Genomic DNA, 26,660 nt, shown 5'->3' with positions numbered 1-26,660 from the left:
AAAAAAAAAAAAAAAAAAAGGATGGATGGATGGATTGATTTGATTGATTGTCCTTAGTTGGACAACAGAGAATTGAAGCCTTCAGGTGCTTCAAACGGTGCCATAAGACTGGAGCAGGAGCGGAGAAGAGTTCAGCTCAGAACCATGAAGTGAGAGGAGGGAGGAAGGGGGGTTTAGGACACCTGACAGAATCAGAGCTGCTGCACACAACCTGCTGTTCTTCTCCAAAATAGTAATTTTATTAAGAGTTTACAACTTTAGGTAAATGTTGATGTATAACAATCCATTAAAATACACCAAAATGCAGGAAGTGGCATCTCTGTTGTTCAAAATTTTCTGTGAGAGGACACATGGAGCCAATCTTCCCCCCACGTGCACCCCACCCCCCAAGAGAGACATGCATTGAGTAGCTATGTGAATGCCCAGGTATGACTAGTGATGCACCGATCCACTTTTTTTTACTTCCGATCCGATCCCGATACCTACAACTGGATATTGGCCGATGGCGATACTATTCTGATATCATAATCATTATTGATTTTATATCAGGCTGTAATAATCTCCTCTCAAGTACAGTTTGTACGAATATATGCATGTATGTCCAAAAAGGCAACTTGAGATGAGTTTTATTAATGTTGGATAAGTTTCAAAGTTAGAATTAAATCCTGCTAACAAAAAACTTGTGTTTTTATTCCTAGCTTTAAAGTGGATATTAAAGTGATTAAATGGCTTCAAACTTCTGCTAAGTTCATGGCATAAACCAACACAGACATGTTCTTGTTTTTAGTATTTTACATCGCTTTATAATGTAGCTGTTTTTGTTTCTTTTTTTATACATATATAATTTTCTTTTATTTTTCAGTTCATACTCTTTTTTTATGATTGTCTATTCATATAGCACCAAGTCACAACAGAAGTCATGTCAGGGTACTGTACAGAAACATTAAAATAATTTAACAGAAACATTCATATATAAAAATAATAATTTAAGACTATTTATCTGAGCAGACTGCTTTGAATTCAACTCCATCACAGAACTCTCTTCTTGAGCTGATAAATATATCATGGAGGGTAAACATAAAATATATCTTGGCTATAAATATTTAATCAAGCTGTGAAGCAGACAGTCTGATTTCAGTCAGCCACGGTCAATCTGCTCCTCCTCCGAGACATGCAGACTGAGCGCAGCTGACTGAAATCAGACTGTCTGCTCCGGACTGAAATAAAGCTTGTTAGCCCACCAAAAAAAAAAATCCATACATTAGCCGCAGGGTTCAAAGCCAGTGAAAAAAGTAGCGGCTTATAGTCAGGAAATTTCTCATCCCCCATACCTTGCCCCTAAAACTGTGAGTGTGTCTCTGACCTCTTTCCTCTTGCAAGCAGCTTTGCACAACAGGCTCTGAGCAGCAGTTGCAGGGAGGGTGTGGTCATCATACAGGTCTACAACAGAAACATACATAATTCCTGTAAGAATAACTTGGTTGTGTGTTTAAAAGTATTTAATTTATTGTCTATGAGAATTTACTGATATGGGTTTTTAGGCACTAAAAACATACAGAACACTTTCCAGATTCACTAGCCAGTAGTACAGCCTAGACAGAAAGCAAAATCCACAGAAGCTGTCTGTGGGCTTAGTGAGTTCAACCACTTCAAAGATAACAGATGTTTGCAGTCATAGTTTACAGTCATACCAGGATGTTTACACACTTACTGAACTTCATGCGGATGTATTCGTAGGGATCTTCCTGCCATAGCCTCTCATCTTCATCTTTGTAGCACATAAGAGGGAAAATAACCTCTTGGCAAATGGTCTGAAAGGTAAAAAAAAGCCTTGAGAAATTCCTACTAACTGTTGAATTTAATAGTTATGAGGAAAAAGTATTAATAAGATGGGAAATTTCAATCTGATATTTGGACTGACAAAATGACAGAATAAAAATATTGGTAATTTTATGTCTTAGGAAAATCAAAGGCAAAGTTCCAATAAAACTTCATTCAAAGATTTACAGCAGGCTGGCTTGAAACACGTCAATAAGCTATTTATATGAAAGATCTTGGTGGAAGGCCTCAGACTGATGAAGTCTTTCGGATGAAAGATGAAATGTCTCTTCCAAAAATAATCTGTGACATGATTTATATATATATATTTTTTTTGTGATTCAGTACTGTACTTTTGGGCAGCACGGTGTTGCAGGTGGTAGAGCTGCCACCTCTCAGCGAGAAGGTTGCCCCGGTTCAAATCAAGGCCGGGGGCCTTTCTGGGTGGAGTTTGCATGTTCAGCATGTTCTCTCCGTGCTGTGTGGGTTTTCTCTGGATACTCCAGTAGAAAGGGTCTGTGGGAGTACTCCGGTACTCCCACAGACCAAAAACATACATGTTAGGCTGATTGGTAACTAAATTGTCTCTAGGTGAGAGTGAGAGAGTAAATGGTTGTCTTGTTTGTCTCTGTGTCCCTGTGATGGACTGGAGACCTGTCATGGGTGTGCCCCTCCTCTCACACAGTGATGGCTGGACATGGGCGCTAGTGACCCCCGTGACCCAAAAGGGAAGAAACAGGTAATGATAATGGATGGATGGATGCTTTAGTTTTACTGGAGATCACAACTGTGTGATTACATGACTAAATTTCATATACAGAAGGGAACAGACTTTCTGAGCATACATAAAGAAGTGTGTGTGTGTGTGGGGGGGGGGGGTGGGTCGCGGGGACCACAAACGACCATGTCCTGCCATCACGGGGGGGGGGGGGGGGCACAGCTAATCAAAAAGTTAGCTTTGCTAACCACAAATTTGCTAACCAAAAATTACCTTTGTCAACACTAAACCGCTAAACAGATTTTAAAAAATTATCAGAAGCTAATGCTAAAGCACTAACTTATCATCCACTGCCGTTGCTGACACTATAAGACTCTAAAGTGACAACATGCTGGTGAAGATTCTCAGTCATCCAGGACATGATGAATTCAAAAAGTGTTCAATACAAAAACAACTGGACTTTATTTGTAACAGAAGACGTTTCGCTCCTCATCCGAGGAACTTTCTCAATTCAAAGAGCAGAGAGTGAGGGGTTCAGGTTATAAGGCTGAGTGAGATAAGACACACGCACATATGTAGATTGGCAGTTCACACCTAAACACCTAAACAGTAGGTCTTTGTTCATCTAATTCACAGACGAGGCCCCTCTGTTCCCGTCAAGTGTGAAAACCGGCTGGGAATCTGTTTTAAAGTTGCATTATATGTTTTTGAAAGTGGGAATCTGAGGCCTCCTCTTCTGTTAAGAGACGGCTTTTCTCTTTTTACATAAATTGCTTCCTTCACCCCCCTCTCAAACCATCTGTGTTCTCGGTCCAAAATGTGCATATTTTGGTCCTCAAAAGAGTGTCCCTTATCTGTGAGATGGAGGTGAACTGCGGAATTTTGTCCAGAGGAGGTGGCTCTCCTGTGTTGAGCCAAACAGCTAAACAGCCTCTTCACAGACGCATGGCTTTAAAACTTTAAAACAGATTCCCAGCCGGTTTTCACACTTGATGGGAACAGAGGGGCCTCGTCTGTGAATTAGATGAACAAAGACCTACTGTTTAGGTGTTTAGGTGTGAACTGCCAATCTACATATGTGTGTGTGTCTTATGTGCGTGTGTCTTATCTCACTCAGCCTTATAACCTGAACCCCTCACTCACTGCTCTTTGAATTGAGAAAGCTCCTCGGATGAGGAGCGAAACATCTTCTGTTACAAATAAAGTCCAGTTGTTTTTGTATTGAACGCTTTTTTAATAAAGTGACAACGTTGAAAGTGAACACAACTCAAAACGGTTCATAAATCACAGGTAAAGCATCCATGTCTCGTTCAGAGGTGAGCTTTCAGAAATTAATCTGGTCCATCGGAACCAAAGAGGTGAGGCAGAACTCTGCTGTGCTGAAGCAGAGTGATACATTCAATGTGTGTCGAACATCTTCCTTGTGTCATTTACGATTATTGATTATTATGAATTAACTCACTTTAGCGATCCTGTTTTTGGTTAACTACTTTTATAAACTAACTACAAAGTTGCTGGGTGTGATATTCTCTCGGTAATAAATCTGTTCATATAAAAGTAAAGATGTGTGAAATCATATATGAGAGAGTCATGTCCCAGAGACAGTGTGAGTATTGCAAAGCATGCTGGGTAGGAATCGTGTGTGAAATGTTTCTGTTTACGATGTTTCTGAGGGTGAAAATGGGTTTTCATGTTACATTCTCATCTTACATTTGAAAATCACATTAAGCATCTGTTTAAAACCTGTTTCTTCCATCTTAGAAATATCTCCAAACTGCGCCCATCTCTCACTTTTGCTGATGCAGAGAAACTCGTCCATGCTTTTGTCTCCTCCAGGCTCGACTACTGCAACTCCCTGTTTACTGGGATCCCCGGCAAAAACCTTCAGAAGCTTCAATATATTCAAAACAGTGCAGCCAGGATTTTATTGAGAGCTCGTAAATTTGAACATATTACACCCATTCTCCATAACCTCCATTGGCTTCCTGTCACCTACAGAATTCAGTACAAAATTGCTCTCATTACCCATCAGTGTTTATATGGAAATTCACCAGATTATCTGAAGGACCTTCTTGCTCCATATTCATCCACCCGGTCCCTACGATCACAGAACAGTCATCTCCTCCACCTGCCACGAACTAAATTAAGAACCATGGGAAATCGGGCATTCTGTGTGGCTGCCCCCCGCCTCTGGAACTCCCTCCCTGAATATCTGAGAGCTCCACAATCATTGACTGACTTTAAAAAAGGCTTAAAGACTTTTCTTTTTAAGCAAGCCTATTCTGCCTCCACATGATTGTATCATTGATTTTAGTTGTTTGTATCATTGATTTTAGTTGATTTTATCACAGATTTTAGTTGATTTTATCACAGATTTTAGTTGATTTTATCATTGATTTTAGTTGATTGTATCATTGATTTTAGTTGATTTTATCACAGATTTTAGTTGATTTTATCATTGATTTTAGTTGCACTCTGTAGCACTTTGAGATTTTTGTTAATGAAAAGTGTGTTACAAATTAAATTCATTATTATTATTATTATTATTTTCCTGTTCTGGTTTGGTTTGGCATTTATGTCACAGTCTGTTATTGGATAAATATACATATCTATGTATATGTACATACATGTATATATATATGTGTATACATATATACATATTTGTATACATATACATATACATTAAGGGGCAGCTGTGGTTGAGCGGTTAGAACAGCCATCCTCCAATGGAAAAGTTGGGGGTTCGATTCCACCAGCAGTCACATGTTGGGACCCTGGGACCCTGTGCACATAATTTCGCTCCACCACATGTACCACATGTGGTGCGAATGACGATAAAGAATCTCTGACTCTGATGTTGAAGTGTCCCAGGGCAAGACACTGAACCCTTCATTGCCTCTGATGTGTGTCCCATCGGTGTATAAAAAAGATCTAAAAGCACTGATTATTCTCTATAGAATGATTTGTTCAGGTAAGCTTTGTAGAGATGTAGTACAGTACTGTATAAATGTGTGTAGAGGTAAATGAGGTCACAGATTGTGTTGTAAAGCGCTGAGTTTCATGATTAGATAGAAGGGTGCTATATAAGTACAGTCCCTTTATCATTTACATATATGTTCCTCTTTTAGGTAGGTAGTAACTATAACTACATTTTACTGACCACATCAACTCTGTGGATAAATACATCAAGTTCACACGAGAAGATGTAAAAAATGGCAGGTTGGCTTTCTTGGACTGTGAGGTCTCAGTCTCTGATAGAGGACATTTGCAAACTGAGGTGTACTGCAAACCCACCCACACAGACCAGTATTTGCAGTTTGACTCCCATCACCCTTTGGAGCACAAGTTAGGAGTCATCAGGACTCTGTATCACAGAGCAGACAGCGTCCCCACTAGCTCAGGAGCCAGGCAGAAGGAGAAATCCCACACAAGACAGGCTCTAGAGCAATGTGGATATCCTAAATGGGCCTTCCTAAAAGCAGAGAAGAAACCCAAACAGGACTCCAGTCAGCCAACAGGTGAAAAGGAGGAACCCAGACCCAGACCAGTGGTCATTCCATATGTTGAGGGAGTTTCAGAGAAACTGAGACGTTTATTTTCTAAACATAACGTCCCAGTGGCTTTTAAACCCCAAAATACATTACGGCAAAGACTGGTTCATCCCAAAGATCCAGTCCCCCGGCACAAACAGAGCAATGTTGTGTATGCTGTTCAGTGTCAGGAGGGCTGTGATCAGTCTTACATCGGGGAAACAAAACAGCCACTGGCCAAAAGGATGGCCCAGCACAGAAGATCAACATCATCAGGCCAGGACTCTGCGGTCTACACTCATCTCCAGGCCAGCGGTCACTCTTTCAGGGATGAAGATGTTCACATCCTGGACAGAGAGGAACGATGGTTTGAGAGAGGAGTAAAGGAGGCCATCTTTGTGAAAAGAAATCGTCCATCGTTAAACAGGGGTGGAGGCCTCCGGGTTCAACTGTCCCCCTCTTACAATGCTGTTATTGCTAGTATCACTCAGCCCTCTGTGAACAGTAAACAACCATCAGTGTGCTAATGATCCATTGTTAGGCTGATGGTCCTTCTTGAGCATGTGATCAGCTGGTTTTGTTTGTCAGCAGCAAAACTGGTTGATCCACTCTGAGACGGTGCTATTTAAGAGACTGAGCTGAATACAGCTCCTCAGACTGAGGAAGTCTCTCGGATGAGAGACGAAACGTTTCTACATTTTTTGGTTTTTTTGCTTTGTTTTGTTTTTTTGAATGTCCAGAGGACCAGATTTAACTTTTTTAGATTTTTCTACCTGGATTATTGAGCATGCATCAGGGTAGTAACTATAGCCATTTCCATTCTCTTGGCAAAATCCACCACCATCTGTCCTACCTGGTTTCTTTCTTTGACACCAAACCTATCCATCACTTCTTCATCCCCTCTGTTTATTTCACAACATGTCCATTCAGGTCTGCTCTGATCACAACTCTCTCCTGCCTGGGAATGCTCTTTATCACTTCTTAAACATCCTGATAAAATTTATATTTCTCCTAGACATCAGTCTATCAGACATCAGGTCCTCAGTATGTAGCAATGAGCATCAGACACTGACGTGCCAGTTGTTTGCAACTATTCTTTAGACCTGAAAATGATGTTTATTTTTATGTCAGAAAACTGCTTGGAATAGAAAAATACCAAAGTTAAAAATAAAACTCAAGATTTGTACTGTAATGTGTAACGTAATTTTATTCTTGTTAGAACTGATGTTAATCATAAAATTGGCACCAAAAAAGAACTGTCCAGGAACGACACCGTTTTTTTTAGAAAGGTTCCCAGCCCTACTTCTGATACGGGATTAACCTTAAATATGCACCTTTAAAAAATGATATATGAGAGAATAAGATAAATATGAGACAGAATAAGAAGAATGATCCCTGCAGATGAAGAGCTAGAAGAACCACATATTTTCAGACAAACACTATGTCATAATGTAACCCAGTGCAGCTTCACCATCAAGAAATAGACTGCTAAATGGATCCACCTTAAATACTGACCGCTTTAAACAGCAATACAAGCTGACATTAACTATGGGATTTAACATAATGTCTTGGATGAGTCATGATGTGAGTTGGGATTACTTTACAGCGGTTGCCTTACAGATTTGAGATGGAGTCTTAGAGCTAAATTAAAGAAATGCAGACTGAAATTGATAATTTTATGTTTCAAAAGAGAATTTTTCACTTCACAGGGACCAGTCCTTTAAAAAAGACTGGTGTAGTGGCTAAAATCCTAGATTTTAGGCTACTGGTTGCTGTTGCTCCTGGTAGGCTTTGGTTTTACGTGCGCTCAATCAAGATTCATTATGCAGATCTTCATTTCGACTTATAAATCATAAAGTAATTTATTTCCCTCACCTTGTCCATTCACATTTAGAAAACAAATAAATCTGCCTTGACTCTAAACTAAGCACAGTAGAAAACTGTTTGCCCCTTTTCATTAGCAAAACCTGAACAGAATCACACCTGCCCTTAAGTAACAACCTTCCTGTGCTGACATATTCTGCTGACATATATGACATATATGCTGACATGACCGAACAGACTGGCAGGTTTTCAGAGAAGATGCTGAAAATGGAGGTTCGCTTGATCTTGACCAATACACATCCTCAGTTCTGGGTTACATTAGTACATGTACTGAAACCGTCTCCACTATCAGAAATGTTAAAAGCTACCCAAACAGAAAACCTTGGCTGAATGCAGAGGTGCGTAACCTACTAGAAGCCAGGAACACTGCCTTCAGGTCTGGAAACTCAGAGGAGCTGAGTAGGACAAGAAAAGAGCTGGTTGCTGGTATTAAGAAGGCCAAGGCCACATATGCACAGAGGATCGAGGGTCAATTCATCTCACAAGACCCTCGGAGCATGTGGAGGGGCACTAAGTGCATAACAGATTATAAAGGAAGGAGCGAACAATGCCCAAAGACCCATCTCTGCCTGATGCCCTCAACAAGTTTTATGCACGCTTTGAAGACCCGAACAGACCACCCACCACCAGACTCACCTCACCACCGGATGAAGAGCATCTCAGCGTGACCTCAGCAGAAGTAAGGAGTACCTTCAGGAGGATTAATCCGCACAAAGCAACTGGCCCAGACAACATCCCCGGAAAAGTGTTGAAGGAATGTGCTGATCAGCTCTGCGAGGTGCTGGCAGACATCTTTAACTCCTCATTTACCCTGGAGACAGTTCCCACCTGCCTGAAGACTGCCACCATCATCCCAGTCCCAAAAAGCTCTACAGTGACTGGTCTGAATGACTATTGGCCAGTGGCCCTCACCCCGATAGTCGCTAAATGCTTCGAAAAACTGGTCATGACTCACATCAAAACAACCATCAACATCAACGAGGACCCTCATCAGTATGCATACCGCGAGAACCGATCAACAGAGGATGCCATCTCCTCTGTGGTCCACACTGCGCTCAACCACCTGGAGCAGAAAAACTCTTACGTCCGTATGCTCTTTGTGGACTTCACATCCGCCTTCAACACCATGATCCCCCAAACCCTGATGGACAAACTATCCACACTAGGACTAAGCCCCTCCATTTGCAACTGGGTACTAGACTTTTTAACAAACAGATCACAGTTAGTGAGGATCCACAACTTCTCCTCCTCCACCATAACCCTCAGCACTGGCTCTCCTCAGGGATGTGTGTTGAGCCCCCTCCTGTTTACTCTTCTCACGTATGATTGTGCAGCTACCCATCCAGGCTGTCACATTGTAAAGTTTGCAGATGATACAGCGGTGGTGGGATGCATCACAAACAATGATGAGTCCAGCTACAGGCAAGAGGTGGAACACCTGGAGAGCTGGTGCAAAGAGAATAACCTTCACATCAATATGAAGAAGACAAAGGAGATGACTGTGGACTTCAGAAGGAACAAAAACATCTACACCCCCCTGAACATAAGAGGATCTGCGGTGGAAGTGGTCTCCAGCTACAAGTACTTGGGTGTACACATGAATGACAACCTCAGCTGGAGCAACAACACCACCAGCCTGATCAAGAAAGATCATCAGAGACTCTACTTCCTCAGACGGCTGAGACGAGCTGGTCTGGGAAGCTCAGTCCTCACCTCCTTCTACAGGTGTGCAGTGGAGAGCATCCTGTGCTCCAGCATCAATGTGTGGCATGGAGGCTGCACAGCTGCAGAAAGAAAAGCTTTGCAGAGAGTGGTGAAGGCTGCACAGAAGTCTGTCAGAATCAGCCTCCCCACCATCACAGACATCTACACCTCTTGATGCAGGAAGAGGGCCACCTGCATCATGAAGGACCCCACTCACCCAGCACACACACTTTTTGCCCCACTCCCATCAAGAAGGAGGTTGAGGAGCATTAAGTGTAGAACCACTAGACTGAGGAACAGCTTTTACCCTGAGGCTGTTAGACTCATGAATCTCTAACTAGAATAATCACTGTGAAAAACCATATCATGTTGCTGCTGATCTGTTTCATGTTGCTGCTGATCTGTTTCAATGTTGATGTGTTCATGCGTGCACATCCGCTCACAGACTCATGTTCATGTTTGTGGTGATGTTCAATGTTTTATGTTGAGTGCTTAGTGTATATTTAGTTGATGTTTTTCTTAGTTCATATCTTAGATCTTATTACTGTTTTTCTTATACATTTTATTGTTGGATGTAACTGGGACATTGTGTACATAATTTTGCTTCACCACATGTATCACATGAGGTGCGAATGACAATAAAGAATCTCTGACTCTGATATTCAGTACACAAAATGAAATACACCCTCTAGTGGAGATAAACACAGAAAAACAAGATAAATGGCTCCTACACACCAGCCCCTAATTGTGGGTGGCAGAAGACATAGCAATTACCAAACTTAAATTAAAGGAGCCATAAGTCAAGATATGCCCATACACAAAATATACATAAGAGGCAAATCAAGTTTACATGTTCATCATCCTACCAGCAATCTAGTTTGTCAGTTTGTAGCTTCACCCAACAGACAAATTATTGTTACAGGCCTTTCAATAACATTTGTTTTTGTTTGAAGATGAACCTCATGCACCAGACTCCTTTTATCTGGAAAATTTTTAATAACTTTTCCTAATATCAAAGACCCTCGAGGTGTTGTGGAGTCCATAACCACAACAGCATCTCTAGGCATGAAACACCTTTTCCTTTTTATCCATTTTTGTTGTTCCTGTAATAATGGTAAATATTCTCGAATCCAACATTTCCAAAGGAGATCTGAGATGTACTGGATTTGTTTCCACCTTCTTTTAGCATATCCACTGTTAATGGCATTAGTCATGAAGTTTGTGTACTCCTTATGAAAATTTCTGTTCTTTTTGAATTTCCTTTACAAACCAAGGATGCGCTGCAGAGCAATGGAAATGTTGTTTGGCATTAAGGGTTCCTCCTTTCTGAAAGGCAACTTCAATTTATAATGTCCATTGTGTGTGACATGTGACAGCTGTGCAGAGTGGTCCACTACGTCTATGAATTTTTATTCCTCTTGACATTTCCTCTTGCTCTGTAAATGACTTCTCAGTGAAGTCATAGTTGTACTGGCTGATGAAAAGCTCCTCAGTCCACTCAACTGTAGTTCTGTTGACATGAACTGAGGAGTAGCCACTCCACTAGAATATTTAGAGCTTTCGACAGCAGGGGGAGTCATTTGTGACACAAAAGTATTCAAAACAGTGTCATCCACTTGAGATGGGATACGTCTTTCATAGACCGTGTTTAGACCTGACCCAACCTCTTTATCCAACAGCAGTCCAACATTCTCATGAAGCTTCTGTGATATCTTGGTAATAAGTTGTGTAGCTTGTGAAATGAGGAAAGTAGGTTTTATCTTGGGTTTAACACCTTTTCTAACATGAGTCCATTCCATCAGAGAGCTTAGATGTAATGCTGCCTTTAGTGCTGCCCTCTAGCACTACTAGCTTGGCATTAGCGACAGCTATTTTGGTGTCCAACTCAAGTTGTTCCTTTTTTTTTTTTTTAAAGATATTCCTGCTCCTCCAGGGTGTGTTTTTCCTTTAAAGCAGCTGCACAAGCCAAGAGCGCAGCACTTTCTGCTTCTGCCTTTATTTGTTCAGAAAGTACTGAGAATTTGCTGCTTGAGGAGGAACTTGTTATAGAATAACACTTTTGACTCCCAGTTCTCCTGGAAGATCTTAAGGAAACATTTGAAATGCTGTCATGAGGTTCAATCTGCAGCTCCTCCTCCATCATTTCGCCACTGGCAGCCTTGGGTTCAGCTTCATTATTAATTTTACTCTCATTCTGATTAATATCATCAGGCACCATGGCTGAGCAACCTTGAGCCTCAGCCAACCATTTATGAGTAGCAGCAACAAATTCATGAACACAACATTTTAGCTTGAAACCATACATCATGCTTCTGTGCTTCATCGACAGGCAATAAACCCAACAAAACCTTGTGTACACTGCACGTTTCTTCAGACAAATCCAAAAACCTTTTAAATTCTTCCTTAATGTCATTTACACACCCTTTGTCATTTTTTAACACAGTAATAGTTTGTCTTAATTTTGTAAGCTTATTTAACTTGGTTTTCCTTTCACCTTCTAAATTATTTATTTTCAACAAAACTTAAGCTGTTAATTTCACCTTTCTTTTTTCAGTCTCCTTTTGGGCCCTTCCACTCCCCCCACACAGTCATTTTGACCCCACTGATCCACATCAGTTTGTTCTTTTGCTGCCATAATGGCCGAAAGTTTAGTTTATTTATTCCCAAACTGCATAAACGCAAATGTCAGATCACCTATTCACATGACAACAAGCTTGTTTATTTATAGAGAGCTCTCTTTTTTTATTTTTTAAAGCAGTCCTGAGCCTGCTACCAATGCATTGGATTTGAATATGAACCTTTGTGCACACACATCATTATAATGGCCATTCATAGACATCAGCGCTGACTCACATACGCCAATGGTGCATTGGCCGGCATCGATGATCTGCATCCAGATGTCCACTGCAAAGAATCTTAGTGGCTCCAATAGCTCGATCCATGCAGCTCCAATCACAATGCCTGGGTACTTGCTCGCCCCTTTGCGGTTCTAGTTCCAATGCCAGCTGACGTCCGGTTCCCCTGCACTCTTGTGGCACCAATTCCAACTCCTTGCTCCCCTTTGTTGTCATCTTCCTTTTACCCGGCAGCTCCAATAGCCTCCTCCGGTGCGGGGTTTACTTCACCACATTGTTGAAACAGTGCAGCAGGATTGGGGGATCTTCTTCCAGATGAGATAGTTTTCTACCTAATAGTAGTGGCTAAAATCCTATATTTTAGGTTACTGGTTGCTGTTGTTCCTGGTAGGCTTTGGTTTTACATGTGCTCAATCAAGATTCACTATGCAGATCTTCATTTTGACTTAAAAATCATAAAGTAATTTATTTCCCTGACAATGTCCATTTCCATTGTCATTTCCATTTTAAAAACAAATATATCTGTATTGTTCTATTTTGTATAGGCTTCACCCTTTAAGGCTATCGCTAGTGGGTTTATCCCTTTGCGCGCAGCGCAGCACTGAAAATTTTAGTCCGCGCCCACCGGCTGTGTGGGCCCCACCCCAAGTCTGTATAAATTACGGTGAGACTGGGTAATCGGCTCCCATTTTTTCTTCAGCCAGCTAGCTAGCACTGTCAGAAGAACAAAGAAGAAAAAGATGTCCAGCAACATCTGTGAAGGATGCCTGGTCCTCGCCACGCCAACCTCGCCACCTCCTGCCGCCCCTGGAGAGCTCCTCCCTCCAGAGGAGAAGCAGAGACGAGCAGCCTTGTTCAAGGTAAGTGCCGAGGAGTGTTTTTTCCGTGGCGGGCCGCTACTCGCTGGACAACGCCATCGCCTTTTATAACGTTTTTCCGTGCAGTGAATCGGATGATTCCTCCGAAAAAGGTGATGCTGGCAGCAGCCCCGGTGCCCCCTCCCTCCTGGAAAGCGTAGTGATGGAAGAAAGGGGGCCGAGCGGATGCTCAGCCACCCCGGGTCTTCCCATGTCGGTGACCACACCGCTCCCCGCCGTCTGAGCCCTCCTCTCGAAGCTGCCCGGCATAATCCAGGAGGCTGCTGACACAAAGGGACTTTCTGTCCCTCGCCTCCCTCCGCCCCAATCGGATGATTTAGCGGGAAGGTTTGGCTCCATCGCGGCTCGTCGGCCTGACCCCATCTGGCCCTGCTTTCCAGCAGTGACATCCTACTGGAACGAGGTGGCAGCTGGGCCCGGCAAGCTGAAGGCACCTGTCTCCACCTTCGCCTCCATCTCTAGAGTGGAGGGTTTTACCGATCAGAGTTTTCCTACGGTTCCCCAGCTGGAGCCAATCCTGGCGGAGGTGCTCGGGGCAAAAGCTTCCAGGATGGACCGGTGACCTGTCCCTTCAGGGAAGCATGACCAGATGGTGACAAAGCTCTCCAACCGAGCTCACCAGTGCTCATTCCAGGCGGTCTTGCCATGCTGGCCTACAGCATTGCAAATACACTGGAGGAAGCAGACCTGCCGGAGGAGACAAAGAGCTTCCTCTGTCAAGCCTCTGACATCATCCTCAACCTGTGCGCCACGTCTGTGGTCTGCCTGTCCAGCATTGCCGCTTGGATGACCATGATCCAGAGGACCACCTAGCTCCGCCTCTCGCCATCTTTGTCCGAGAGGCTGCAGAGAGACCTGTTGGAGGGCCTCATCACCCCAGAGGCGCTGTTCGGGGCCAACTTCAGGACCATCCTTGAGAAATCGGAGAGGTCCGAGGAGGTCTCAGAGATGGTACACCATCTGGTGACGTCACAGTCCTTCTCCCGCTCCTCCGGCCGCTGGAGGGACTGTCGTGGCCAGCAAAAGCAGTAGAGGCACTCCACAGCTGCGGCAGCGACTTCACGCTCCGCTCCTCCGCCGGCCGCCTCCACCAGGGAACAGCTCCTTGAGGGGAATGTGTATGTTTTTTGATGATGTACGTATGTTTTGAAATAAAACAGAAACATCTCTGAGAGTAAAGCTTTATCTGATTCTAGCCTGACTGTCAGATTAACTGATCTCACAGCTGTCTCTCTTCACACATTCCCCACACAGAACGAGCCGGTAACTTCTAAACAGCGTTTTAAAAGGCACCGCAGCTCGGTAAATCTCACAAAACACTCGTCTGCCACGTCAGCTAAAAATTATGTTTTTCAGCAGATCGAGTCCGGTAAAATCCCTCGCTCTCAGACAGAGCCCGTTTTATTTTCTGTTTCTGCCCACTCACAGCGCAGCAGGATTAAACGTGTTTCTCCACGACAGCTGCAGCCTCCACAGAAATGGCATATCACTCAAAAAAGTGCTCACGCCTCCTCTCAGTGTGCGCCGGCTCACCTCAGCTCTCTAACGTGAGACCACAGCCTGGACTCAGCACAGAGGCGCACATACAGCCCTTGCTGTCGGAGCCCCCCTTTCGTCCCCCCCCACCCCGAGAATCTCCGGAGCAGGTGACAGCGGCAGAGGTTTTTAGCCTGGTTGGCATCCATGAGAAACATGACAACACAAAATGCGTGCCCACTCTTCAAGCGTTACTCAGAGTGGCAGTGAGTATGTTTCCTGGGCAGATGGATGGATCGTCTGATCAGCAGGGGTTACACTGCAGTTCACAGCTCAAACCCCACCATTCAGAGGGATTACAGAGACGGTTCTGTCATCTCTAGAATATAACTCATCTCTCCAGTCAGAAGTTCAGGAATTCCTGATGAAAAACGTGATTTCCAAAGTTCCCAATGGAGAAGAAAACACAGGGTTTTACTCCCACTACTTTCTGGTTCTGAAAAAACCCAGAGGGATGAGACCCATTCTCGACCTGTCCATGTTCAACAAATCAATTATGGAGAGACAAGTCCACTGACAATCAAACAGCTGCTGGAGAACGTTTACCAGAACGACTGTATAGATCTGAAGGACGCATATTTTCACATTCCCATCATTCCAAAATACAGGAAATTCCTGCAATTCTCCTTCCAGGGGATTCCGTATCAGTACAACAGGCTACCGTTCGGTTATTCACACGCCCCACGCACGTTCTCAAAATGCGTGGAGACGGCTCTGCAACCGTTACACATGGCAGGAATGAGAATTCTTTTTTATCTGGACGATCTGCTTTTATTAGACAAGTCCAGGCAGAAAGCAGCTGCGCATTCCAAAACGCTAGCGTTACACCTGCTAAACCTGGGGTTTTCTATAAACTGGGAAAAAGTTCCGTTCTCCCATCCCAGATGATTGTTTATCTGGGAGTGGAGCTAAACTCAACCACAATGAGAGCCCGTTTATCAAAGCTGAGAGCCGAAGCTCTGTCAGCTCAGCACCGCCGTGTCAAACCCTGCAGTGTAGTGACAGCTCTGCCTGTCATGCAACTCCTGGGGATGATGTCAGCGGCTCACGTCGTGGTTCTGCGGGGCCTGCTTCACATGAGATGCCTTAAGAAATGGTTTGCCCGCCTGTGCATAGATCCTGTGCGCCAGAAGAGGCAGATGATCTCTGTGCCCCCCTCCGTGAGAACAGATCTGAATCATTGGGGAAACCCCCTCATTCTGTCAGAGTAAGTTCCCATCAGCATGCTTACGTCACATGTCTCAGTTTTCACAGGCATGTCCCTGTCAGGCTGGGGAGGAACGTGTCTGTCCCAGGCAGTGGGCGGCTTCACATAAATGTGTTAAAACTTCTCACAGTCTGGAACGTGACTCAGCATTTTGCTTCCCTACTGCGGAATCAACATGTTCTGATCCACACAGACAACAAAGTGACGGCAGCTTTCAAAAACCATCAGGGAGGCATGCGTTCAGCCCAACTGTTACGCATCACGAGACAGCAGGAGATGGAGAGCAGGAGATGGAGAGCAGGTTTATGTGTGCCCAACACTGGGCACACAAAAACCTGCTCTCCATCAGAGCAGTGTACATTCCCGGCATCCTGAACAGGGGAGCGGACATCATGTCGAGGAGCGGTCCCCGCCACGAGGACTGGGGCCTCCGTCCCGAGCTGATCTCTCGGATTTGGAGCAGGTTCGGCCAAGCAGCAGTGGATCTGTTTGCCACACGGGAGAACGCCCAGTGTCAATTATGGTTCTCACTGAGCCCATGGGACGACCCACCGTTAGGAGTGAACGCCTTCGCTCACAGCCCATGGCCAAAAATGCTCCTTTATGCATTCCGTCTAGTCCTGCTGATATCACAGACCCTGAACCGGGTCCGAGAGGAAAAGCTGTCAGTCATCCTCGTAGCTCCCGAGCGCATAAGCGCCCATGGTGCCAGACACCTTTGGGTCTGGCCGCTGAACGGATCTGTTTAGAAAGGATGAGCCTCCCACAGGATGTGGTGCGTACGATCCAGGGTGCACGAGCTGTTTCCACCACAGCACTGTACACATCAAAGTAGATAGCTTTTCAGTGCTTGTGCACAGAGAAAGGCATGGAGGCCATCTCATGTCCACTAGGGGGCGTCTTGTCATTTCTGCAGCAGCTGATGGACAACAATTTAGCGTTCAGCACAATTAAAACATATGCTGCAGCTATTTCTTCCTGTCATGAGGGTTTCTGTGACAGAACAGTTTTTAACCACCAGCTGATGAAGTGTTTTCTGAAAGGTGTACGGAGACACAGACCTGTCTCACGCCCTCTAGCTCCACAGTGGGACCTAACGATGGTCCTGCGCGCTCTGATCAAAGCTCCTTTTGAGGTTTCACTTAAAAAAGCCCTGCTGTTAGCTCTGACGTCAGCAAAGAGAGTGAGTGATTTATCTGCTCTCTCTGTTGCTCCCTCATGTCTCAGAATTCAAGCTGATGGCAGTTCAGCTGTACTGCATCCTAATCCTGCTTTTACTTCTAAAAGCATCACAAGCTCATTCAGATTGAGAATGATAACCTTGGATGGGTTTTATCTTCCTCCTCATAATTCTGAAGAGGAGGCTTCTGTCCCATGTGCGCACTTTCGTGTTACTTGGCTCGCACGGCCGCACTGCGCTGCTCTCAGCTTCTGTTCGTGAATTACAGGGACAGATCTACAGGACGTCCTCTATCCACCCAGCACTTCTCACACTGGTTGTGTGAGGCTATTTCTGAAGCGTACAGTTCATCTAGGCTGGATCCTCCAGAGAATCTCAGAGCGCATTCCACCAGAGAGATTTCATCCTCCACGGCTCTGCATGGAGGGAGGATATTTGTATGGCAGCTGTCTAGTCATCGCCGTGTTCATTTATTCGTTTTTATCTACAAGATGTTTCTACTTTCTCCATGACCCATTCTGTTCTCAGGGTTCTGACAGAATGATTTTTATTTGTTTTATGGAGTCTCACTTTTGAGCTCACTCCTGCCTGCATGCAATCGCAGTGTGAGATATTTATTATCAGTCACAAGTTCATGACTGCTGTTTTTATTGTTATTAATCGGTTCATCCTGAGGAGCTGTTGGCCTGTTCTGTTCTTGTTACACTGTTACAATTTGTAACCTCCATTGTTCCTATTCACAGCAGCTTGACTTAAAAACTGCTGTTTATGACTGAAAGCTGGGATTAATCTGCATTTATTACTAATGTCATATTTGTTTATAGCTAAGCAATCAAGACTAAATAATAATACAGTTTGCAGAACTCAATGTATAAACTCAAACTTTACATTATCTATCTTACTCAGTTTCTAGCATAAAGATTCCATTCAGTTTTCCAATGCATAAAAATTATTTACATTTGGATTTTTATGTGATGGTTAAAAATAATTCAGTGACAGAGAGTTTTAATTAAAGCATTCTCAAACCGCACACATAAATAAAAGCATAAATCAAATACAACTGATTAATGTTACTTTGATTGCAGCAGATAATCAGAAAGTGTAGATTGCTTAACAATATTACATAATTTTATAATATCCAGTGAATTACACTTGAAAATTTATTAAGGAATAACAATGAACAAACAAAATAATTTTCTTCTTCTTCTTTTCAGTGAATGGCAGAGCCATACGTTGGACAGCTTCGTACAAAGGGCTTCAGGATGTTGGTTGTGCAGCAGCTGAGTTCACAAACAGCATTTTAAATATGATCATCACAGACATGCAGCTGCTGTCCGTGGTGGAAGATGAAGGCTTCCAGAAGATCATCTCCACCTTCAATCCAAATTATGTCCTTACTTCCAGATCCTACTTTGTAAATTCTATTTAGTTTTCCAATCCATAAAAATTATTTTACAGCATTTAGATTTGTATGTGATGGTTAAACATAATTCAACTTAAGCAATAAAATATTTTAAAAAGAGGAATTAAATGGGTTGTTTATTTAACGTTCTTTTTTCGCGTATTTGTATTACTCATAAAATGAGTATGGTAATTACTACAGAACCTGACAATTTTTGTTTTTGATTACTCGATTAATTGCCAGAATAATCTATAGATTACTCGATTACAAAAATATTTGTTTACAACAGCCCTAGACTAAATACACCTTGTATTACCATCTACTGTATAAAATACTTTCTAATGATGTTATAAGTACCATTATATATGTTGTTTGTTGTTGTGGTTTCTCGGCTTTGTCATTTTTTTTCTTTCCGCAGGTCTAGAGGCAAACTTCAATGACGTTGATTTGTGTTTTCTTTATACCTCTCTCTCTCCTCTACTCCTATCTACTTTTTTGGGGCGGCAGTGGCTGAGTGGTTAGAGCAGTCGTCCTCTAATGCAAGAGTTGGGTGTTCAAATCCACCAGCAGTCACATGCCGAAGTGTCCCTGGGTGAGACACTGAACTCCACATTGCCTCCGATGTGTGTCCCATCGGTGTATGAATGTGATAAAGCTCTGATTAGTCTCTTTAGAATGATTTGTTCAATTAGCTTTGCAGAGATCTAGTAGAGTGCTGTATGAATGGGTAAATGAGGACACAGATTGTCATATAAAGCGCTTTGAGTATCTTGATCAGATAGAAAGGCGCTATATAAGTACAGTCCATTTACCATTCTTTCCCTTTTAACTCTTCTCCCACTTTCTGCTTTGTTTTCTTCTTTGTTTTTCATCCCCGTGTCCATTACATCTGAAACAAACCCAAAGCAACTTTTAATAAAGTTTTATTTATATATCAATTGGAGCATTAAGGCCAGCCATAATGCTCTATTTGTGAAAGTAAATCTGTTGGGCATCACCTGGACATTCAGACAATAAGTCTGAGTGCCACAATGCAGGACAGGACGAGGGGGGACATGGTTGAACAAGATAATTTTGTATGCTACATATTTAATTATTACTTTTATTGATTACTTGATGATTTGATTAATTGATGATTTGATTAATTGCTAACTAATTAATGTGTCAGGGCATGGATAAAAATATATTTGTTGTAATAAGTTTTGAGAGCAGAGCATGATAAAATACCACCACTAGATGCTGCAATTGCGTTGATGATTTAATAAGATTCTAGGCTTCTATGAAATGACTTTTATCCACAGCTGATCTGTGTTACATGCCATGACGAGTGACAAGAGACCAAGAATTGGGGTTAATTTTTACACGTGTTTTAAATACATCAAAAGGGGGGTTTAGAATATAGATTTTCCAGGGGGTGGACGTGAAATTTTTCAATCTAAATTCGGATTAAATTGAGGGGTGGTTGAATGGGTGAATAGATTTTGTTGATAAATTGGTAGTATGTTTTTAAATCAGACCACCAGGGGGAGTTGGGAGATTCTGTTATTTATATACAATATGCAAACACCGTGGTCTTGAGCCGGAAAAGGTAGAGTGCCCTCTCTGGGTCAGGGAGGAGGGCATGCCCCAAGTGGAGGAGTTTAAGTATCTTGGGGTCTTGTTCACGAATGAGGGAAAAATGGAGAGTGAGATCGATAGGCGGACAGATGCAGCGTTGGCAGTGAAGCGGGCACTGTTAGTGGTGAAGAGAGAGCTGAGTCAAAAGGCGAAGCTCTCAATTTGCCGGTCGATCTATGTTCATACCCTTATCTATGGTTAGGATGCCTCCTGGACGCCTCCCTGGTGAGGTGTTCCAGGCACGTCCCACGGGGAGGAGACCCAGAGGAAGACCCAGGACACGCTGGAGGGACTATGTTTCTCAGCTGGCCTGGGAACGCCTTGGGATTCCCCTGGAGGAGCTGACCCAAGTGGCTGGGGAGATGGAAGTCTGGGCCTCCATACTTAGGCTGCTACCCCCGCTATCCGACCCCGAATAAGCAGAAGAGAATGGATGGATGGATGCAAACACATTAATGTTTAAATCAGTTTTATTCACACAAACACATTTTCTGCTGTGACAGCCTAAAAGATACCGGCAGCTCTCGGGGCCGAATAAATTGGGGAGTATTGCATGATTGGAGGGGAAAGGCACCAAGTTTTCTTTTTTTTTTCCTTTCCAGATGGACAAAATGGACCATGCCTGGAAAAGCATCTTGGTCAAACAGAGAAAATCAGTGTCTACGACAAACATTTATTATAAACCGGATTCCAAAAAAGTTGGGACACTAAACAAATTGTGAATAAAAACTAAATGCAATGACGTGGAGGTGCCAACATCTAATATTTTATTCAGAATAGAACACAAATCACAGATCAAAAGTTTAAACTGAGAGAATGTATCATTTTAAGGGAAAAATCTGTTGTTTCCAAATTTCATGGCGTCAACAAATCCCCAAAAAGTTGGGACAAGTCCATTTTTACCACTGTGTGGCATCCCCCCTTCTTCTTACAACACTCAACAGATGTCTGGGGACAGAGGAGACCAGTTTCTCAAGTTTAGAAATAGGAATGCTTTCCCATTCATGTCTAATACAGGCCTCTAACTGTTCAATCGTCTTGGGCCTTCTTTGTCGCACCTTCCTCTTTATGATGCGCCAAATGTTCTCTATAGGTGAAAGATCTGGACTGCAGGCTGGCCATTTCAGTACCCGGATCCTTCTCCTACATAGCCATGATGTTGTGATTGCTGCAGAATGTGGTCTGGCATTATGGTGTTGAAAAATGCAGGGTCTTCCCTGAAAGAGATGACGTCTAGATGGGAGCATATGTTGTTCTAGAACCTGAACATAGTTCTCTGCATTAATGGTGCCTTTCCAGACAAGCAAGCTGCCCATGCCACAAGCGCTCATGCAACCCCATACCATCAGTGATACAGGCTTCTGAACGGAGCGTTGATAACAACTTGGGCTATCCTTGTCCTCTTTGGTCCGGATGACATGGCGTCCCAGTGTTTCATAAAGAACTTCAAAATCGTGACTCATCTGACCACAGAACAGTCTTCCATTTTGCCACACTCCATTTTAAAGGACCCCTGGCCCAGTGCAAACATCTTAGCTTGTGGAGCTTGCTTAGAAATGGCTTCCTCTTTGCACTGTAGAGTTTCAGCTGGCAATGGCGGATGGCATGGTGGATTGTGTTCACTGACAATGCTTTCTGGAAGTATTCCTGAGCCCATTCTGTTATTTTCTTGACAGTGGCATTCCTGTTTGAGGTGCAGTGACGTTTAAGGGCCTGGAGATCACGAGCATCCAGTAGAGTTTTACGTCCTTGAACCTTACGTACAGTGATTGTTCCAGATTCTCTGAATTTTTCGATGATGTTATGCACGGTTGATGATGATAACTTAAGTCTATTTTACGCTGGGTAACACCATTCTGGTATTGCTGCACTATCTTTCTGCGCAACAATGGTGGAATTGGTGATCCTCTTACCATCTTGGCTTCTGAGAGACAATGACATTCTGAGAAGCTCTTTTTATACCCAATCATGTTGTCAGTTGACCTAATTAGTGTTAATTGGTCTTCCAGCTGTTCGTTACATGTTCAATTTCCTTTTTCCAGCCACTTATTGCTACTTGTCCCAACTGTTTTGGGATTTTTTGACACTGTGAAATTTTGAATCAACATATTTTCCTTTAAAATGTTATATTTACTCAGATTAAACTTTTGATCTGTCATCTATGTTATATTACAAATAAAATATTGACATTTGCCATCTCCACATCATTGCATTCAGTTTTTATTCACAATTTGTTTAGTGTCCCAACTTTTTTGGAATCCGGTTTGTAGATCTGGATGCTTTTCTTGCATTAGAATGCCTTCTGCAATCATTAAATCATATATTTTTAGCCCTGACATAGGCAATGTTACATATTTCCATAATGTCATGAATCACATTTAAGAGGGTGCTGGAGTCATTGGCAAAATGTCGGGAGCTGAGACAGGCAATTGACCTGAGCTGGCAGGTCACATGTTAGCCATCAACTTTGGCAATTTTATGTGACCTGAGGCGGTCAGATCACACGTCACATGCCAGAAGGCATCCTCCGCCAACATGTAAGAAGTATTTACATTCAAACAAAGAAACTGATTAATTGCTTGCATATCCAGCAATATTAAACTGGGAGTTTATTCGAGGAAACTCTCTGGGTCCCTCGAACCAGGGGGAGTTGTTAGTATTTTTATCTAGAATGACCCTAGGTTTTTTGATCTACTCAGAGAAGGGATTATAATGAAATATTGACCCGGTTCTGACTGGTTTAAATGGTGCCAGCAACTCTAAAAAGAGTCTCCTAGGGATTCAATATCCATCTAGGAATAGAGTTTATTTTGCTTGCTACATCACTCAGAAAGGCTTTTTATCCACCGTCTCATTTTTTCCTTACACGTCAAACAAGATAAGGTCCAATATGACCACACTTTGTCACTCCCCCTCATACACTGATAGGTCATGTTCCTCTTCTGTGAAGGAGGAGTCTAGGGCCTATAAATCTGTAATTACATGGGACATCAGGCCCTTCAGGTTTCTGATCCCGCGTCGTGTACCGGACCAGCCAGTGCTGTAAACTGTAACCTTTTCCTGCCTTGATTTAATACAATTGGTAAAACTGGATTCACGTTTCCTTGATTTTCTACAATTTTCAAAGATTTTAGAGAAACTATTTGTCACTAGATTAGATGAATTTATCAATAAGCAAAATATATTAAGTAATAGTCAATATGGGTTTAGACCTAAAAATTCTACGTCAATGGCACTCATAGATTTAATGGAACAGATAACGACTGCTGTGGATCAAAAAAAAATTGTATTAGTATTTATGTTGATCTAAAGAAAGCATTTGATACTATTGATCACAATATTCTTCTCAAAAAACTAAATAAATATGGTATTAGAGGGCATGCATTGCAGTGGGTATCTAGTTATCTAGAAAAAAGGAAACAATTTGTTCAAATAAATGATGTAAAATCTGAATTCTGTAATATTACATGTGGAGTGCCTCAAGGCTCTATACTTGGACTTAAGCTATTTATTTTATATGTGAATGACCTGGTAAATGTGACTGGATTTTTTAAATGTATTTTGTTTGCAGATGATACTACTTTTCTTTGTGTGGGTGAAAATGTTGTGCAAATGCTGAAGATGGCACAAACAGAATTTGTGAAAATACAAAATTGGTTTCAACTAAACAAATTATCTTTAAATGTTGATAAAACAAATTATATGATTTTTAGTAATAACAAGAAAGTGCTTGATACTCCATTTAGAGGCGATGGAATTGAAATTAATAGAGTCAATGAGGTGAAATTTCTGGGTGTCATCATTGATGAAAAACTAACATGGAGATCTCACGTAAAAAACTTAAGAACTAAAATAGCTAAATCGATTGCAGTAATGTACAAAGTTAGAGAGTTATTCAATGATAAAGCAATGTTTCTATTGTATAATGCCATTATTGTTCCACATTTAATTTACTGTATTGAAGTCTGGGGTAAAGCATGTAAAACAATTACAAATCCAATTTTTATTTTACAGAAAAGAGCCATAAGAATTATTACTAGAAAAGATTATAACCATCCGTCAAATATATTGTTTCATCAGCTAAAGATATCAAAATTTTATGACTTGGTTGATTACAATATCTTACTGTTTATGTATGGAGCCAACAAAAACATACTACCTACTAACATTCAAGGGAAATTTGTAAAAAGAGAAAGTAATTATTATCTTAAGGGGATGGAGATGTTTGTGAAGCCGTGGTGTCGCACCAGTCTGAAGATGCGATCCACTATATCTCAGGGTATTAGATTGTGGAATGATCTGGAGGTTGATATTAAAAATGCCAAAACTATGTACATATTCAAGAGGATGATAATTTTTTTTTTTTTTTTAATATTAAGTATAATGTGAGTTCATAAAAATTGTTTACAGTTGATCTTATATTTTAACTAAGTTTTTTTTTTATTATTTTTTACTTTTTTATTTTTTTATAAATTCATCTTGCTTTTGTATAGTAATTTTGTTTGGAATATATTTTGGGGACAAGGGGCAGATATTATAAGAATTCATTCTTCTTCTGCTGCCTTTCATTTTATTTCGGTGATTGTATATCTTTTTTCTTTTCTTTAAATTGTATTATATTTGTTGTTTGGATGAAATGAAATGGATAAATAAAACATACATACATACATACATACATACATTTATTAATAGTGTGAGTTGCTGCTTCTGAGGGAGGTCTGAGCCAGGGGGACAACGTGAGCTGGGGGCGGACCTGTGGTCTGAGAGGAGGCTGGAGTCCCACGGCTAGCAATAGCTGGCTGCAGTGGCTCGAGACCCGCAATCAGCTCCCGTTATAATACACCTCTACTACGTATTTTGCTAACTCCTCCATCAGGACTACCCTTAATCTATTTCTCTTTCTATACACACCATGGTAAAACTATTTAAACCCTGCTCCAATGCTGCAAGCCTTGCTGTCCTTCCACTTGGTCTCTTGGACACATAAAGCATCCACCGTAATTGCCGGTATATAGAGCGCACCAGCATTTAAGCAGTGCACACTAAATTTAAAACACAATTTTGTTCATAAATAAGCCGTGCTTGTGTATAAACCACAAGTGTCCACATTGTAATATCAGAAATTGCACACAGCTCCTGAGAGTGATGTACAGCTTTTGTTGTAGAACAAGAATCAACCACCAGATGACATTTCATAGAGTTTAGTTTGCTTTTCAACATACACACATACAGCGTGATCCCACAGGTCTTCATGATAACATCCTCTCTGACTCATGGTTAATCTACTGAGTAAAGCAACAACCTACTGAATGAACGCAAAAATTAGACAGAAGAACAGCCACTAAAAATCAATTAAATGATTAAAGTATTTTTAGTGATTAAAATCACTAAAAATACCAATGCTAAATACCTATGGTAACCAAAATGATTAAAAATGAACATACTGATAAATTTTACCCATAATTCCTCCCTGAGGCCATGTGACCGTCAGTCAACCACAGAAGAATATGTACCAGAGCCATACACAAAATAGGCTACATACAGTAAGGTAATTTATTTATTTATTTCTGAACAATGCCTTTAACATGGCTGGTAAAAATTTTTTTAGATGGAATATTCCGCTGTCCATGCTTGAGTGAAAAGTGGAACAAAGTTTCCTCGTAGTCTGGAAGGAGCTGCTGACAGAGTTCGTGCCCTGATCATCAATCCTTTTTGTTTCATAAATCTGAGACACTGTGATGGTCCACTCTGAGTTACATACTTTAAAACAGACATGTAGAAAGCTAGAAAGAAAGTTGTGCTCAAATAACGTTGAAGAATCTTACTTATCCTGGAGAGATAGTCTGCTAACATACAAAAAAGCGCTCCGTAAAGCTAGAACCTTATATTATTCATCTTTAATTGATGAGAATAAAAATAATCCTAGGTTCCTTTTCAGTACCAAAGATGGTCTAATGAAAAACCCTACCTCTGTTGTAAAAAAGTTCAATCTGGTCCTCTGGACAGACAAGAAAAAATTTTTTGTAGAAACGTTTCGTCTTTCATCCGAAAGACTTCCTCAGTCTGAGGTGCTGTATAATAAATAGCAGTCTTATAAATAGCAACTTCTCGCAGTGTATCAACCGGATTGCTGCTGACAGCCAAAACCAGCTGCTCACATAATCAAGGAGGACCATCAGCCTAACGATAGATCATTAGCAAGAGGACCAGATTTAACTTTTTTAGATTTTTTCTACCTGGATTATTGAGCATGCATCAGGATATTTTGAATCACTTTGGCCAAGATTGCCACAAACTTGTTAGAGAGTTTGAAAAAACAGCAAAGAAGAGG

General features: G+C 41.9%; 1 protein-coding gene across 1 annotated transcript in view; it reads right to left on the bottom strand.

Annotated features, from left to right (window-relative positions):
* The window catches only part of ipo8 (importin 8), a gene marked incomplete in the record, with an annotated part of 477,409 nt that overhangs the window by 226,203 nt on the left and 224,546 nt on the right, over positions 1-26,660 (bottom strand). Inside the window, 2 exon segments of the mRNA XM_037695763.1 lie at positions 1,364-1,440; positions 1,712-1,811. Coding sequence (XP_037551691.1) covers positions 1,364-1,440; positions 1,712-1,811 — 177 coding nt within the window.

The sequence above is a fragment of the Nematolebias whitei genome, chromosome 22 (genome assembly GCF_014905685.2).
Source record: "Nematolebias whitei isolate Nwh7 chromosome 22, NemWhi1, whole genome shotgun sequence".
Classification (NCBI taxonomy): domain Eukaryota; kingdom Metazoa; phylum Chordata; class Actinopteri; order Cyprinodontiformes; family Rivulidae; genus Nematolebias; species Nematolebias whitei.
Note: the sequence above shows the minus strand (reverse complement) of the source record. Positions and strands in the feature narration are given on the sequence as shown.